The sequence below is a fragment of the Acanthochromis polyacanthus genome, chromosome 8, assembly GCF_021347895.1.
Source record: "Acanthochromis polyacanthus isolate Apoly-LR-REF ecotype Palm Island chromosome 8, KAUST_Apoly_ChrSc, whole genome shotgun sequence".
Classification (NCBI taxonomy): domain Eukaryota; kingdom Metazoa; phylum Chordata; class Actinopteri; family Pomacentridae; genus Acanthochromis; species Acanthochromis polyacanthus.
Window position 1 is genome coordinate 42,454,558 of NC_067120.1, and position 14,186 is coordinate 42,468,743.

Consider the following 14,186-nt stretch of genomic DNA (forward strand, 5'->3'; position numbering starts at 1 on the left):
TGTAACCATGAATAAAAGACTACCAGTCCACCAGTTACACTCATCACTTTCAGTGCTGAGTTACCATGATGTGTGTAAAGCTTCTGTTCTACACTGGAAAAGCCTCTTTATTTAGTTCTGTCTGAATCAATTCTAGCAGAGGTGTGAACTTACCGTTGGTCTTTGGGCTTACGATAGCCATGTAAAGCATCAGTCAAGGAACAATAAAACATTCACAGGCAATATGCATCTGCCAAAGAAAGCACAGATACATGACCAGAATATGGTATTCAGACACTGGTCAGAACAGATTTCTATTTCTTGTAGGCAGCCACATGTGTGCTTATTTTATCAAACTACACTTCCTGTCAAATTATCATGTTTCCAACAAATTAGCAGTGTTTGCCTGCAAGCCAACTAGATGTTTAAGTTACTGGCCTAAAAATGATTGAATATGGGTCCCTTTGACCTCACATGAGTTTCAAAGGTGTACCAGTAAGTCTGTCAAAGTAGCAGAACAGAACTGTCCAGTCGATCTGTGTAAGATCTGTAAAAATACCCAGTGAATTAAAAAACAGAAATACTGGCAGATATATTGTTTGATTTTTAAAAATATTGATTGTTATGAGGCTAAAAAGAAGAACGGGATTAAAGGCAATCATACAACGTGATCACCTCAGTTAACACAAAGTGGATTAACTGTGTAAGACAGCACTAAGAAAAAGCCTCGAGTGTGAAAATGTGCAATAATACCTGAGGAAGAGAAGTGGACACCCACCACTGATCTATTGTCCTGACGGGTGTAATTCGGTTCAAAGTGCAAGTTAACTGAGACTCTGCACCGTATTAAAGGAAATTCCCTGCCTATAGCTGACAGTGGCCACTGTGGATTCGATGATCTCCAGCGAGGGAAATCAGTCTTTCATAATGTAACATTTGACATCCTTTGAGTGTTGAAGTGCAAAGTACCTAACATCACAGAAAGTGATTCTGGTTTATCCTTACATCAGAAATGTATACAGATTCAAGCAATCATACTGACCTGAAAGGGGTCATCAAAATGTATCTGGTGTTTTGTATCATTTTTGCCATAAGTACACAAGTTAAATAAAACTAAACACAGTTCTTCTCTGGCTGCAGATCTGTGGTGACGTGTTCAGATCATGCTGACCTGAACCATCCAGACAACATGATTTCCTGAAGCACCTTTCCATTTGTTGAGTTGTCAATTAACAAAAACATTCAAAAAGAGAAGCACATGTCAATGGAATATAGAAGGATATAATAAGGGTTCTCCAGAAGCAGTGAAGCCATTCCTGCCTCTTTGATCATGGGTCTGGCCATCAGGGTCCGGCGGCGCCAGAAAAACTACACACAAGTCAGAAATACATAAAAATCATAAAATACAGAGGAAAAATAAATAAAGTCATCATCACGGTCATCATTCATGGGTTCCACTACTAGAGCCACTAAATCATATTACGTGTGTATTTATATTGACATCATTATTCATATAAAAATACATGCTGATAGAGAAGACTTTCAACATTAAGAAACAAGATCAAAATGTGAATGTCAACAGTAATACTCATGACTGCATCTCATTTAGCATGATCAGGTTTAAAGGGGTGTCCATTCATATGCAAGTACTGTTGACACTAAAGGCTCAAGAACCTTACATGGTCTCCAGTCCCAGCTAAGTGGATGCATACTGGTCTGTTCCTCTGCCACTTCTTGGGAACTATAAACTGGAACCTGAAACAACACACACTGTAAGGAGTCACACTATGAATGAGGACTTGTAAATTATGCTTCTGTGAGAAAGCTGGATGTGTCTGCAGTTACTGATTTACGTTCTGATTATTCACTGAACAGAATGAAAAGAGTTCAGTTTTGTTGGTCTCATTTGGCAGACAACATGAAATATGAGGAAGCCCCAAAATATTCTAGTGAATTTTTGTAGATTACATTAGCTTTCCCTCAATTTTTTTGCAATACCTTAGAATTACATTTGTATTCCTTCTGATCTATATGAACAGTTTTTTACTGATCATTTGGTAATGCTTGAGTTAAAAGTAACAATCTAGTGTAGCTACTGGCTATGAACACAGCAGAAGTTGCTCTGCCTCTCTGTGATGGGTATAACTGCTGCGTTTTACTGCTTCAGTGACTGCTGTGGTTTAGTATATGCTGCTATGGACATGTCCAGCTGTACTACCATTTGAACCTGCACTCCTATGACAGATGTCTTATCAACACACCACGGCAGTTCAGCAGCTTCAATACAACACTCTTCAGCAAAGCGATTACTGTATACACACAATCAATAAATGCATTCAGTTTTAAATCCATTAAAATGAATATGCAACAGCCAGAATCATAACAGCAAAGTGAAGCCATAGTTACAGACACAATAACAGTGACAGCGATGTCATTCCATGGCTGCAGCTGTAATTGCAGCTTCTGTGTGTCACAATAAGGAATGACAGCAGGATAAATCTCATGAACCAGCTTCCCTGGTTATCTTTCTAACTGCAATGCTACTGACTTGTGTCTGAGCGGCCACAGCTATGGTCACCAGGTTTCAGGTTCCATACCAGGTTCCTCTAGCCTAGCCGCGCTAGACCCAGGTCTGAAGGCACAAGGGTCTAGGAACTCTCAACAGGGAGGGAGGCGGGCTAAAAGGCTGTCTATCAAATCACTCTGCAGCAATTGGGTAGGTATACAACCAATCAGCGCAACGAACAGGCTCCTAGAGCGCCGGAAATCAGAGGATGCGGGAGTTCGGTGAAGCCTTATTTATACAGTCAATGGGTGAAGCTCAAGTATATTACAGACATGTTAACAGAAAGATTATTCAGAGTCGGTGCTAATGGAGCTCAACGACTGTTGTCGTTTTTGTTGTCGACCCTGGCAGAGAATTTAATTCGTTGCCGTGGGTTGTCTAGCGCGGCTAGGCTAAGGTTCCTCCTTTACATGTGCAGAACTGTACAATCTTTAGCAACCACAGGAAAGCTCCAACAGCCTTCAGCAATCACACTTGTAATTTCTTAAAAAACTGCTTACAATACCTCAGCGTATTTATCAAAGCATTTTCGCAGCCCCTCTTAATATTTCTACTCAATGCAATAGTATTGGACTAAAATGCTTTGTTGTTAACTGCATTCTATTTATTGTTGCAACTTGTTGTTCGGGTTTTTGTAATTGTGATTTTCATAAGGTTGTACTTCACTAGAAAGGGAACGATCCTCCCATTACAGTTGTAGTATATACGACCATGTTCACTACCTGGCTTTAACAGCCTCCGGTGGCAGGATTCCAGGAACTAAGTGTTCCAGAGGAGACATAAAGAACCCATCGTGGATCTGACAGTCAGTGAGATCCTCTGTCTGGACACAAAGGCAAAAACAAAAAAAATACTACATTAGATTACAAAAAATATCTACAGTACTAATGACCAAAGAAGAGGGAGCACCTTGTTTATGTAAACTGGATAGTCCTTAGGTACCAGAGATTTACACCTCTCTCTGTCTCCAATGATCTTACGAAACTCAAAGATTCTGTAAAACACAAGAAGGAATAATCAGTTTTATATCAGAACAGATCCAACTATTTCAGACAGACATCGATAATCGCCCACATAGCTCAACTGGTTGAGGGGGCGACCCATGAAATAGGGGCTATAGTCCCCGATGCAGCGATCATGGTTCGATTCCGGCTCATGGCCCTTTTCTGCATGTCCTTCCCTGACTCTTCTCACGTTTCCTGTCTACAACAAAGGCTAAAGAATAAATACATGTGTCAAATAGTGCAATACAATAAAATTACATACATACATACAGCCATGGCCATAAGTTTGGACACAAGTACCATGACGCTTGTGAATCTTAGAAAATACCACAAAATTGTCACAATACAGTACACAACTCCTGAGAACTATATTAAGTTTCATATTTTAAAAAAACATCGAAAGAGTTTGGTGTCATTTTGTTATTCTTACCAAATTCGGTTGTGAAAGTACTGCATTTTTTTGTTATTTTCTTCTAATATTATGTTTTGGGAACAAAGTTGTTCCAATTGTTGGAATTTATTGATAATATTATATCCCTTGTTGATTTGTTGACTAATTAAACTGGTGCTGTCAAAAAATATTAGTTATGTTCTGTAATAGACGTCAAAACACACATAGTAAGTCATGCTGTGTCCAAACTTATGGCCATGGCTGTAGATACATCGAAAAGTGAACAGGATATTGAAAAGAATTTGCAGGTCTGATTGTATATTGAGTCTACTGTTTAAGGTTCAGCAGGCAGACAGCCTGTGGGAAGAAGCTCATCCTCATCCCTGTGTTTGCCTTCAAGCAGCAGTAACGCCACCCTGACAGCAGCAGAGAGAACAGTCTGTGACTGGGCTGGGCGGGCTCACTTGCAGTCTTCCTGGACTTTAACCTGCATCATTTGTTGTAAATGTCCTGCGGGTTGGGAGGGTGGTTCTGATGGTGCACTCAGTCAAGCCAACCTCCTCAGGGCGAAGAAGTCCTGCTTGGTGCTGCTGCCCATCCAAGTGGTGATACTCCCAGCCAAAATGCTCTCAATGGTGCAGGTGTAAAAGTTCCTGAGCACCTTGAGAGGGAGCTGAAAGTCCCTCAGGCGTCTGAGGTGGCAGAGACGCTGTCAAGCTTTGTTCACCATGGTGTTGATGTGACAAGACCACATCAGGTCCTGTGTGATGTTAACACTCATGTACTTGAAGCTCTCCACCTTTGTCCCGCTGATCCTGAGTGGGTGGTATGCTCTATGCTGCTTCTTGCTGTAATCCACAATCAGCTCCTCGGTCTTGCTGACGTTCAGGAGGAGGCTGTTGTCTGCACCAGTCCTCCAGGTGGGCAATCTCCATCAAGTAGGCCGCGCCAGTTTGCCTACAGAGCAAACGGATCCATTGAAGACGCCGTCGCCATAGCTCTTCACAAAACGCCGAGTCACCTGGAACACCAGGGGAACTATGCGAGGATGTTCTTCATCGACTACAGCTCAGCCTTTAATACCATCATCCCAGACATTCTCGTCGACAAACTCCCTCTCCTTGGACTGCTAACATCCATCTGCAGATCGATAAAATACTTTCTAAGACCGTCCCCAAACTGTCAGACTTGGCTCACACCACTCCCCCACCATAACACTCAGCACCGGCTCCCCACAAGGTTTTGTACTGAGTCCTTTACTGTACACACACAACTGCACAACCCATCTCTCCAACTCCATCAAATTTGCTGATGATACCACCGTGGTCAGGCTGATCGCAGGAGGAGGCGAGTCGGCGTACAGAGATGAGGTTGAGAGACTGTCAGTGTGGGGTTCAGAGAACAATCTCACACTGAACACCACAAAAACAAAAGAACTCATCCTGGACTTCCGTAAACGTAGCTTGGACCCAGCCCCACTCCTCATCAACGGGGTCTGCATTGAAAGGGTCCACTCATTCAAACTTCTGGGTGTTCACATATCTGACGACCTCTCCTGGACTGTTAACACCACGGCGGTGGTGAAGAAGGCCCAGCAGCGACTCCACTTCCTGAGTGCTCAGGAAAAACCACCTGGAGGAGAAGCTGCTGTTGACCTTCTACCGAGTCACCATTGAGAGCATCCTGGCGTACTGCATCACAGTGTGGTATGCTGGGTGCACTACAGCCAACAGGAGAGCACTGCAGAGAGTGATCAACGCCGCCCAGAACATCACTGGCTGCCCCCTCCCCTCCCTGGACGATATCGCCAATTCTCGCTATCTCAGCAGAGCTACAAAGATCAAGGACCCATCCCACCCCAGTCACAATCTGTTCAACCTTCTGCCCTCTGGTTGGTGCTTCAGAGCACAGAAAACAAGAACAAAGACTCAGGGACAGTTTCTTCCCCAGAGCCATCAGTGCTCTGAACAACAAGAAAACATGAACACAACAACATCACTGGGAACACACACTACACGTGCAAGATTTCACAATGAATCTATGTAAAGTCACTTTATCATGTATGTGCAATCTAAAGCTCTTGTTTTTCTACAATTGCCGCTCTTTCCCATTGTATTTTATTCTATTTTTAATTATCCTTTACTGTATTGTATTTTTATTGTATATATTTTTCTAAGCACCAAATGGAGCAGCGCTCCCAATTTCATTGCATACTCATTGTACAATGACAATAAAGGCTTTCTATTCTATTCTTCACTGTTGTTGGAGATCAGACCCACTACTGCAGCAAACTTAATGATGGTGTCAGAGTCTGATGTGGTCAACCAGTCATGAGTGTACAGTGAGTACAGCAGAGGGCTCAATACACTCCCCTGGGGGGTACCCTGGAGGGAAGAGGGGGACAGGTGTTTTGCCACTCAAACCACCTGTAGTCTGCTGGTCAAAAAGCTGTAGATCCACCAGCACAGGGAGGGGGTGAGACTCTCCGGCTTAGTGACCATTCTGGAGGGGATTATGGTGTTGAATGGTGAACTGAAGTTTGCAAACAGCATTCACACATTCCCCTTCCTAGTATCCAGGTGGGACAGGGCTGTATGTCACAGGTGACTGATGGCGTCCTCTGTGGATCTACTGGACTGGTACGCAAATTGTAGTGGGTCCAGGGAAACAGGTAGGGAGGAGGTGATGAAGTTTCTGACCAGTCTTTCAAAACATTCCATCACCACAGAGGAAAGGACACTGGGCCAGTAGTCAGACAACTGTGCTTGGTTTTCTTGGGGACTGGAACAATGACAGACTGCTTACAGCACCTGGGGATGATGCACTGGTAGAGCGAAAGGTTGAATAATTCCGTGAACACCAGTGTAAGCTGGTTGGCACAGGCTTTCAGGACACACCCTGATATACCGTCATGCGTGTCTCTCAACTGGGAGCCTCAAAGCGCACATAAAAGTCATTCAATTCATCGGCCAGAGAGACATCAGCACTCACCATGGACATCGGTGGTGCTTTATAGTTCATCATAGTTCTTACAGAGTATGTTTTGGTTCAATTCTGTCCATACAATTACATTCAGATCTAGTTGTCTTTGACAAAATTTCTGATCATCTTTCTTTAGTTACTTAAATCAATCAGCAAAATGTAACACTGTTCTCTTACAGTTGCCATGTGTAAAAATATCATGGTAACCCTAGTCTTCTTTCTTCATAACATTTCTGACTGCAATATCAGAAATGTGGACACACCATCCTTCATGCCACACCTGTACAGACACTACCAGTCAAAAGTTTTAGAACTTTCTGTATTATTGTTAACACCCAATTGTTCTTTCCTTACAACCCCCACTGTCTGCATAAAAGTAGAGTTGGAACACACTATGGCACCATACCCTTGAGAGCATTATTTGAACAGTATTGTACTACAGAAAATAATGTGTTGCAACAAAATGTGGAGGAAAAGGCAATTTAGCAGTAAAAAAAGAGACAGACCATCATAACACTTAAAAATGTAGGTCTTTCCTACAGAGAACTTGCAAAGAAAGTCAAGGTGTGAGTGAGTACAGTTTTCTTCACCATCAAAAGGCTCAGAAACTGGGGGAAACTGACAGGAAGAGGTTTGGAAGACTCAAAGTCACAATTAGGGATGTGCGCGACTAGTCGCTTAATCGTTTAACCGCCTACTCATTTATTAAACGTTTAGTATTTTACTAGTCGGTTAAACGCTGCATTAAACATCATGCACCTTGTTCTTTGTGCCTCTGCATCGGCTTCTTTGTAAACAGGCTGAGCGGCCAGGGAGAGAACTGCTCCTCCTCCCCTCCCCTCACACACACGTAGCAGGGGGCGGTCGACACGTTCATTTCTCCAAACCTACACCGCCTGTCTGTTCACACTCCCCCCGGCACTCTCGACCGGGCGCCGCCATGCAGCTCTACGATCGGCCGTGCGCCGCACGCTCGTCTGGGCTTCCTGGTTGATCCTGCCAGTAGCATATGCTTGTCTCTTTTTCAACCCCCGCTATCCCCCTCATCATTAGCGGTGTTTTGACCACTCCAGCTACACCCACCACGTCCCTTCCTGCCACCCCGAAGCAAAGCATCGGCTCCAGTATGTGCTGCTCGTGGACTGTCATGGCGCACCGACCCGCTGCCGTTACGCACAGACGCAGCGGCACTTTCTGTCTGTGGACGACTGAACATCTTCATCAGAGGGTGAATATTCCTCTTCAGAATATGAGTAAGCCATTACTTGACAAAGTACTTTGTCAGCGTTGAGCAGACCTCTCGGTACGGTGAGTTTTCTCACTCTAAAATGTGCCGTCTTGCGCTCTGATATGCTCCGACGGCGAGTCTCGTCTCCTCGGTTTTCAAACTCTGTAAACTCCAAAACTTTGAATGAAAACACGCCCACAATTGATGTTCAGATAGAAGTTCCAGATGTCCATCTCCTGGTGTACAGTACATGAGGCAGTATATTTGAAGCTGTGGCTTATTATGTTCAGCAATGTTGCTTGTGGCAATATTGCGACTTTGGCGCTTAAAGGGTTAAATTGCAAGTTTTCCGAACCGACTAGTCGCCAATTAGTGACTAGTCGGTTCGGAAATTAGTCGGAATTCCCATCCCTATTCACAATATAATCAGAAGGCAAGTTTCTGAGAGTCAACAGTTTGCGTGATAAGTAGCTCACATGACAGCTTCAAGCACAGTGGTCATAGTGAGCAAGTCTCGGTTTCAACTGTGAAGAGAAGACTTCAAGTTGCAGGTTTGACAGGTCGAGTTTCAGGCAAGACAGCCATTGCTAAGATGACAGAATAAGAAAAACAGGCTTGCCTGGGCCATAAAATACCATCATTGGACTACTGAAGACTGGAAGAAGGCATTATGATGAATCAAAATCTGACATTCGTTTCATCATGCAGGATTTTTGTACACCATCAAATAGGAGAAAGGATGGTTCCTCAGTGTGTGACATCAACTGTCAAAGATGGAAGAACTGTGATGGTCTGGGGCTGTTTTGCTGGATTCAGGGTTGGTGACTTGTCCAGACTGAGAGGTACCCGGCTACCACAGCATTCTTCATGTAGTATCCTCTGATATGCACCTAGTTGGTCAGGGGTTCATCCTATAGCAACATAGGGACCCCAAACATGAACAAGTAAGGCAGGTAGGCCTAATGACAAATCTGCAAATAGAACACCTGGAGTACAAGGACTGCAAAATGTAAAACTCCACTCATCCTGGTGGTGTATATCCAGAGTCCTATTTTGTGAAATATACCATTTTCGCGTGTAATATTTTGATTACATTTACATGTTTTTAATTATCATGTGTGATAATACTTTTCAGACCCACTGCCAGCATTGCTTTGTATTGTCAGTAATGTATTGTACTTTCAAGTTTACATACCCTTGTTTTGAGAAAATATGTTTTATCATAGAAAAACCTTTCATTTAGGGTTAGTGGTCAGATAAAGTTACTTATTGTCATGCAATTGTATTTGCTTTGATCATTTATGTTTTCACAAAAGAATGGAACATATTTTCCAGATTCTGCCAGGGGTATGTAAACTTAAGAGCACAACTGTACATCTTAATGCTTTTTTTTTTTTTTACTAAGCACTGCATTTCTTATTTGTCATTTTGTTTTCATAGAACAACATCTGGCAAAAATAATTTTCGTCAGGAAAAATTAAGCTTTATCTGACTTCGTCTTACTTTAAAAATAACAGATTTAGCACTACAGTGAAAATTGCAGATATGATGTATGAAAAGCAATAGCAAAAATAAAAATAAAAAAATTACTGTTGTTTGCATGGCCCATAAATCCAAAAAGTGTGTTTAGAGATTCCAAGACAGAAAGAGAGCAGTACCTGCAAGTAGTAGGCCAAAACTACCCTGCTGTGGATAATACTTTGCTCTGAATTACATTTTACTCCTTAAGATCAATGAGACAATGTAGCATAAAGTTAATCAAAAACATGTTTGAGAGTAAGTACTCATGTCCATTTTTATGTTACTGAGCAGGAGCGCAACAAAAATGTATTCTTTAAGTAATTTCACCAATAAAAGTCTGATGAATTTTGGCCCTGGAAGGTCAAGGATATAATGGATCTATCAGACACTCAAGGACCTCTGAGGGATCTTCTACCTAGAGTTGACAGGCAAGTCTGACATTTTTTTGCTGTTTTAGATTCCATTCTGCTCTTCTTTTTCCGTACCTCTTGAGGTCTTCAGGCTTTCCCCATCCCCCAATGAAGAGTTTGGTGAGGAGCAGTCTTCTGTAAAATACATCCAGTCGACTCACAGCCATGGACCAGCCCCCAGCATCTATAGAAAGAGACATGCTTCATTCAAAAAGTATAGAAAATATTTTTCTAGTAATAATCTAACATAGAAGTTAAAAGTCAGACTCTTGTATGTCCTTGCTCAATGCATATTACCTTACCAGTGCAATACCTGAAGTCAAAAGGTGGGAATGAAAGAATAGGGTCTTCAAAGCTAAAGAGATGTTTGATAAGGTTGATGGACTCAGCTCAAGCTAAAGAGATCAAAGACATTTTTACAGGCATGAAGGTTCCATACTGTTCGTCATAAACAGTTCAGCATGAGATTTATCGCAGGATGAGACTACCTTTGTTCTGTACACCCTGTGATCAAAACAATGACATCTGTTAACGGTGATATCTATTATATCGACACACAGGGATCAACATTCCAGGAATGGGTTCCACCTAAAATGTTTGGCAGTGTGTCAGTTTTTTTTGTCTATCTATAAAATGTTAAGGTTAGCTTTGAAAGCTGGGCAAATTATATTTCAAAGTGTAAACTGACATTACACGTTGAAATGAATTTTCTACAATCAGAAGCTGTGACTTCTGTGGTCACACACAGGACAAGTAAAGCAACCAGCCACCATCACCATGTGACGCTCACATTGAACATAAATACCAAGACACACACTGGCAACGCATTTAACAACAACACAAGGATCGCTGATCCAACATAGCTGACAGGGCAACATATATTTTAACCAGTACCTACGTATATGTCATATCTAATACGAACGTGCAGGATTACTTCTTCTGCGTAGTGTCTCCAGTAGTGCAATATAATCAAACGTGATCACAATGACTGATCTAAACACCTCTTCCTTATTTCCTACAATGAAAGCATTTAAGTTGCGGATGTACCATAGCTTGCAAAATACCACAGAACCACTAATCTTCAGAAAATATGTTCAGTAACTGATATATGAAAGGTTATAAAACTACATTTCAAAAATATCAATAATAACAGTTACTGCAGTCAAACAAATACACATACAGGAAATCACAAAATTAAGACCATAACAGTGATTTAATTCAGAATATTGTAAACATAATTAAAACTGACTTGAATATCTGGTTGTCAGCTAGAATATTTACAAAGTACCGTATTTTCATGACCAAAAGGCGCACTGTACCAAAAGGCGCAGTCTCAGTTATGTGTGCCATTACTGTATTTAACACACACATAAGGCGCACCTGATTATATGGCGAGGGTTTTATATACAATCCACGCCCGCACTTCGCCCTTTAACGTTCTCATGGTGTCCTCTACTACGTCGGCCTTACAACAACAACAACACACAAACAAGCATACAAGTGTGCGTATTTAAAAATAGAGCGGGAGCAAAACTGAGTTTGGTTGTGCTTTATTTAAGTATTGATTACAAAGTACTAACATTTTTTTAATCATCAATAGTCGCGGGCATGGTAAAACACACGGATAAAACAAGCACACAAGTGTGCGTATTTAAAAATAGAGCGGGAGCAAAACTGAGTTTGGTATTCACTTTTTTTTTTTTACCGGTAATCGTCATCAATCAAACCCATGGAAGTCCTCATCCTCTGTTTCTGAATTGAACAGCTGCGCTAAACCTCCATCAAACATGCCAGGCTCACTTTCTTCACTGTCAGAGTCACTTTCCGTGCCGTGCGGCGCCTCGGAAATGATGCCGGCTTTTGCGAAAGCTCGAACAACAGTGCCAGCAGACACGTTAGCCCAAGCATCTACAATCCATTGGCAAATTGTGGCGTAACTCGCCCGGCGCTGCCTTCCACTCTTAGTGAAACTGTGGGCTCCATCGGTCATCCATCGCTCCCACGCCGCTCGCAGCCTTACTTTGAACGGCCGGTTCACACCGATGTCCAGCGGTTGGAGTTCCTTTGTCAGGCCTCCCGGAATGACAGCAAGCTCAGAGTTCATTTGCTTCACTTGTTTTTTCACATCGGCTGTGAGATGGGCACGCATAGAGTCACAGATCAACAGCGATGGTGATGCGTGGAAAAAACCACCTGGTCTACGTCCGCCTTACAACAACACACACAGGACGCACTGCACCATAGGGCGCACTGCACAATTTGAAGAAAATCTAAGACTTTTATGTGCGCCTTATAGTCGTGAAAATACGGTAATCAAAACAGTATGCCTGTATATACAGTAAGTATGGAAAGTATTCAGACCCTTTGAAATTTTTCACTCTGTGTCATTGCTTTGGCTGGTGCAGCTCTCATTTCTAGGAATATGGCTGATTTTATTAGTACTCCTAAAGCATGACAACCCAGAGTTAAGACCAGGATGCAGAGTTGTAGTCTTACACACCTCTCTGCAGTTTCCTCACAGCTGTCACCCTCCAGTAATTCAGTTAATTCAGTTAATTTTATTGAGACTGTGTCTGTCCCCGACCACCAAAATTCAATAAATTAATCAAATCAAAAATATACAAAAGAAATAGTAACCACAAAAATTTAATAAAAATTAATACCTCTATTTCAACAGAGCAAAGAGACAGGAAAATTAAATGTGGTCTGTTAAATATTAGATCTCTCTTGTCTAAATCTCTGCTAGTAAATGAGTTGATAACTGATCACCAGATTGATTTGTTCTGTTTGACTGAAACCTGGTTGCAGCAGGAAGAATTTGTTAGCCTAAACGAATCAACTCCCCCTAGTCATATTAACTGTCATATTCCTGGAATCACAGGCCGAGGAGGAGGAGTAGCAGCAATCTACCATTCTAGTTTAAAACTGAACCAGAGGCCTAAACCTGATTACAGCTCATTTGAAAATCTCACTCTTAGTCTCTCTCATCCAAATTTGAAAGCTCAGAAACCAGTTTTATTTGTTGTTATATATCGTCCTCCTGCTCCTTATTCTGAGTTTTTATCTCAATTCTCAGACTTTTTATCTGAATTAGTGCTCAGTTCAGACAAAGTTATTATTGTGGGTGACTTTAACATTCATGTTGACGTAGACAGCGACAGCCTTACAACAGCTTTTAATTCATTATTAGACTCAATTGGGTTTTCTCAACATGTAAATAAACCAACTCATAGTTTTAATCACACTCTTGACCTTGTCCTGACTTATGGCATAGAAATTGAAGAGTTAACAGTATTTCCCCAGAACCCTCTTCTTTCTGACCATTTTATGATAACATTTCAATTTAAAGTAAAGGATTGTTTAGCAGCTGAGAACAAATATCATTACAGTAGGTGTTTGTCTGACAATTCAGTATCTAAATTTAAGGAAATAATACCCTCACTGTTTACTTCAGCAACATTTACTGATAAATCAGAAGGCAAATATTATTATTTTACCCCCACAGAAGTGGATTATTATGTTAATAATGCTTCAGCCTCACTGCGTACAACTCTTGATAGTGTTGCACCTGTAAAAAAGAAAGTTATATCTCAGAGAAGACTTGCTCCTTGGTATAATTCCCAGCTGCGGACTTTAAAGCAGGCATCCCGAAAGCTGGAAAGAAAGTGGTATTCCACTAATTCAGAGGTAGTGTATGTGGCTTGGAAAAATAGTCTAGTAATCTATAAAAAAGCTCTTCATAATGCCAGGACAACTTATTATTCATCTTTAATAGATGAGAACAAGAACAACCCTAGGTTTCTCTTTAGCACTGTAGCCAGGCTGACAAAGAGTCAGAGCTCTGTTGAACCTTGTATTCCTTTAGCTTTAACCAGTAACGACTTCATGAGCTTCTTTACACAGAAAATAGTTATGATTAGAGATAAAATTAATCTGGCCCTTCCTACAAATGTCACAGATGCTTTTGAATTGGCTGTTAGACCTGATGAATCTTTAGAATTCTTCACTCCTATATGTCTCTCTGAACTAATTTCAACAGTTTCTACATCCAAACCATCAACATGTCTTTTAGATCCTATCCCAACTAGACTCTTCAAGGAGATTT

At 41.6% G+C, this 14,186-nt stretch overlaps 1 protein-coding gene across 6 annotated transcripts in view; it reads right to left on the reverse strand.

The window, feature by feature from the left end:
• The window catches only part of LOC110946397 (protein ABHD18-like), a 50,832-nt gene that overhangs the window by 17,488 nt on the left and 19,158 nt on the right, over positions 1 to 14,186 (reverse strand). For 3 of the 6 annotated variants that reach the window (XM_051952300.1, XM_051952303.1, XM_051952299.1), the window contains exons 2-7: positions 10,157 to 10,265; positions 3,455 to 3,539; positions 3,268 to 3,368; positions 1,659 to 1,749; positions 1,261 to 1,347; positions 154 to 179 (exon numbers count right to left, since the gene is read on the reverse strand). In XM_051952300.1, the coding sequence (XP_051808260.1) occupies positions 154 to 179; positions 1,261 to 1,347; positions 1,659 to 1,749; positions 3,268 to 3,368; positions 3,455 to 3,539; positions 10,157 to 10,248 (482 nt within the window). In that variant the 5' untranslated portion in view covers positions 10,249 to 10,265. Of the gene's footprint in view, positions 1 to 153; positions 180 to 1,260; positions 1,348 to 1,658; positions 1,750 to 3,267; positions 3,369 to 3,454; positions 3,540 to 10,156; positions 10,266 to 14,186 lie in introns of those variants that run through there. The other 3 variants (XM_051952301.1, XM_051952304.1, XM_051952305.1) reach the window with 3 other exon arrangements.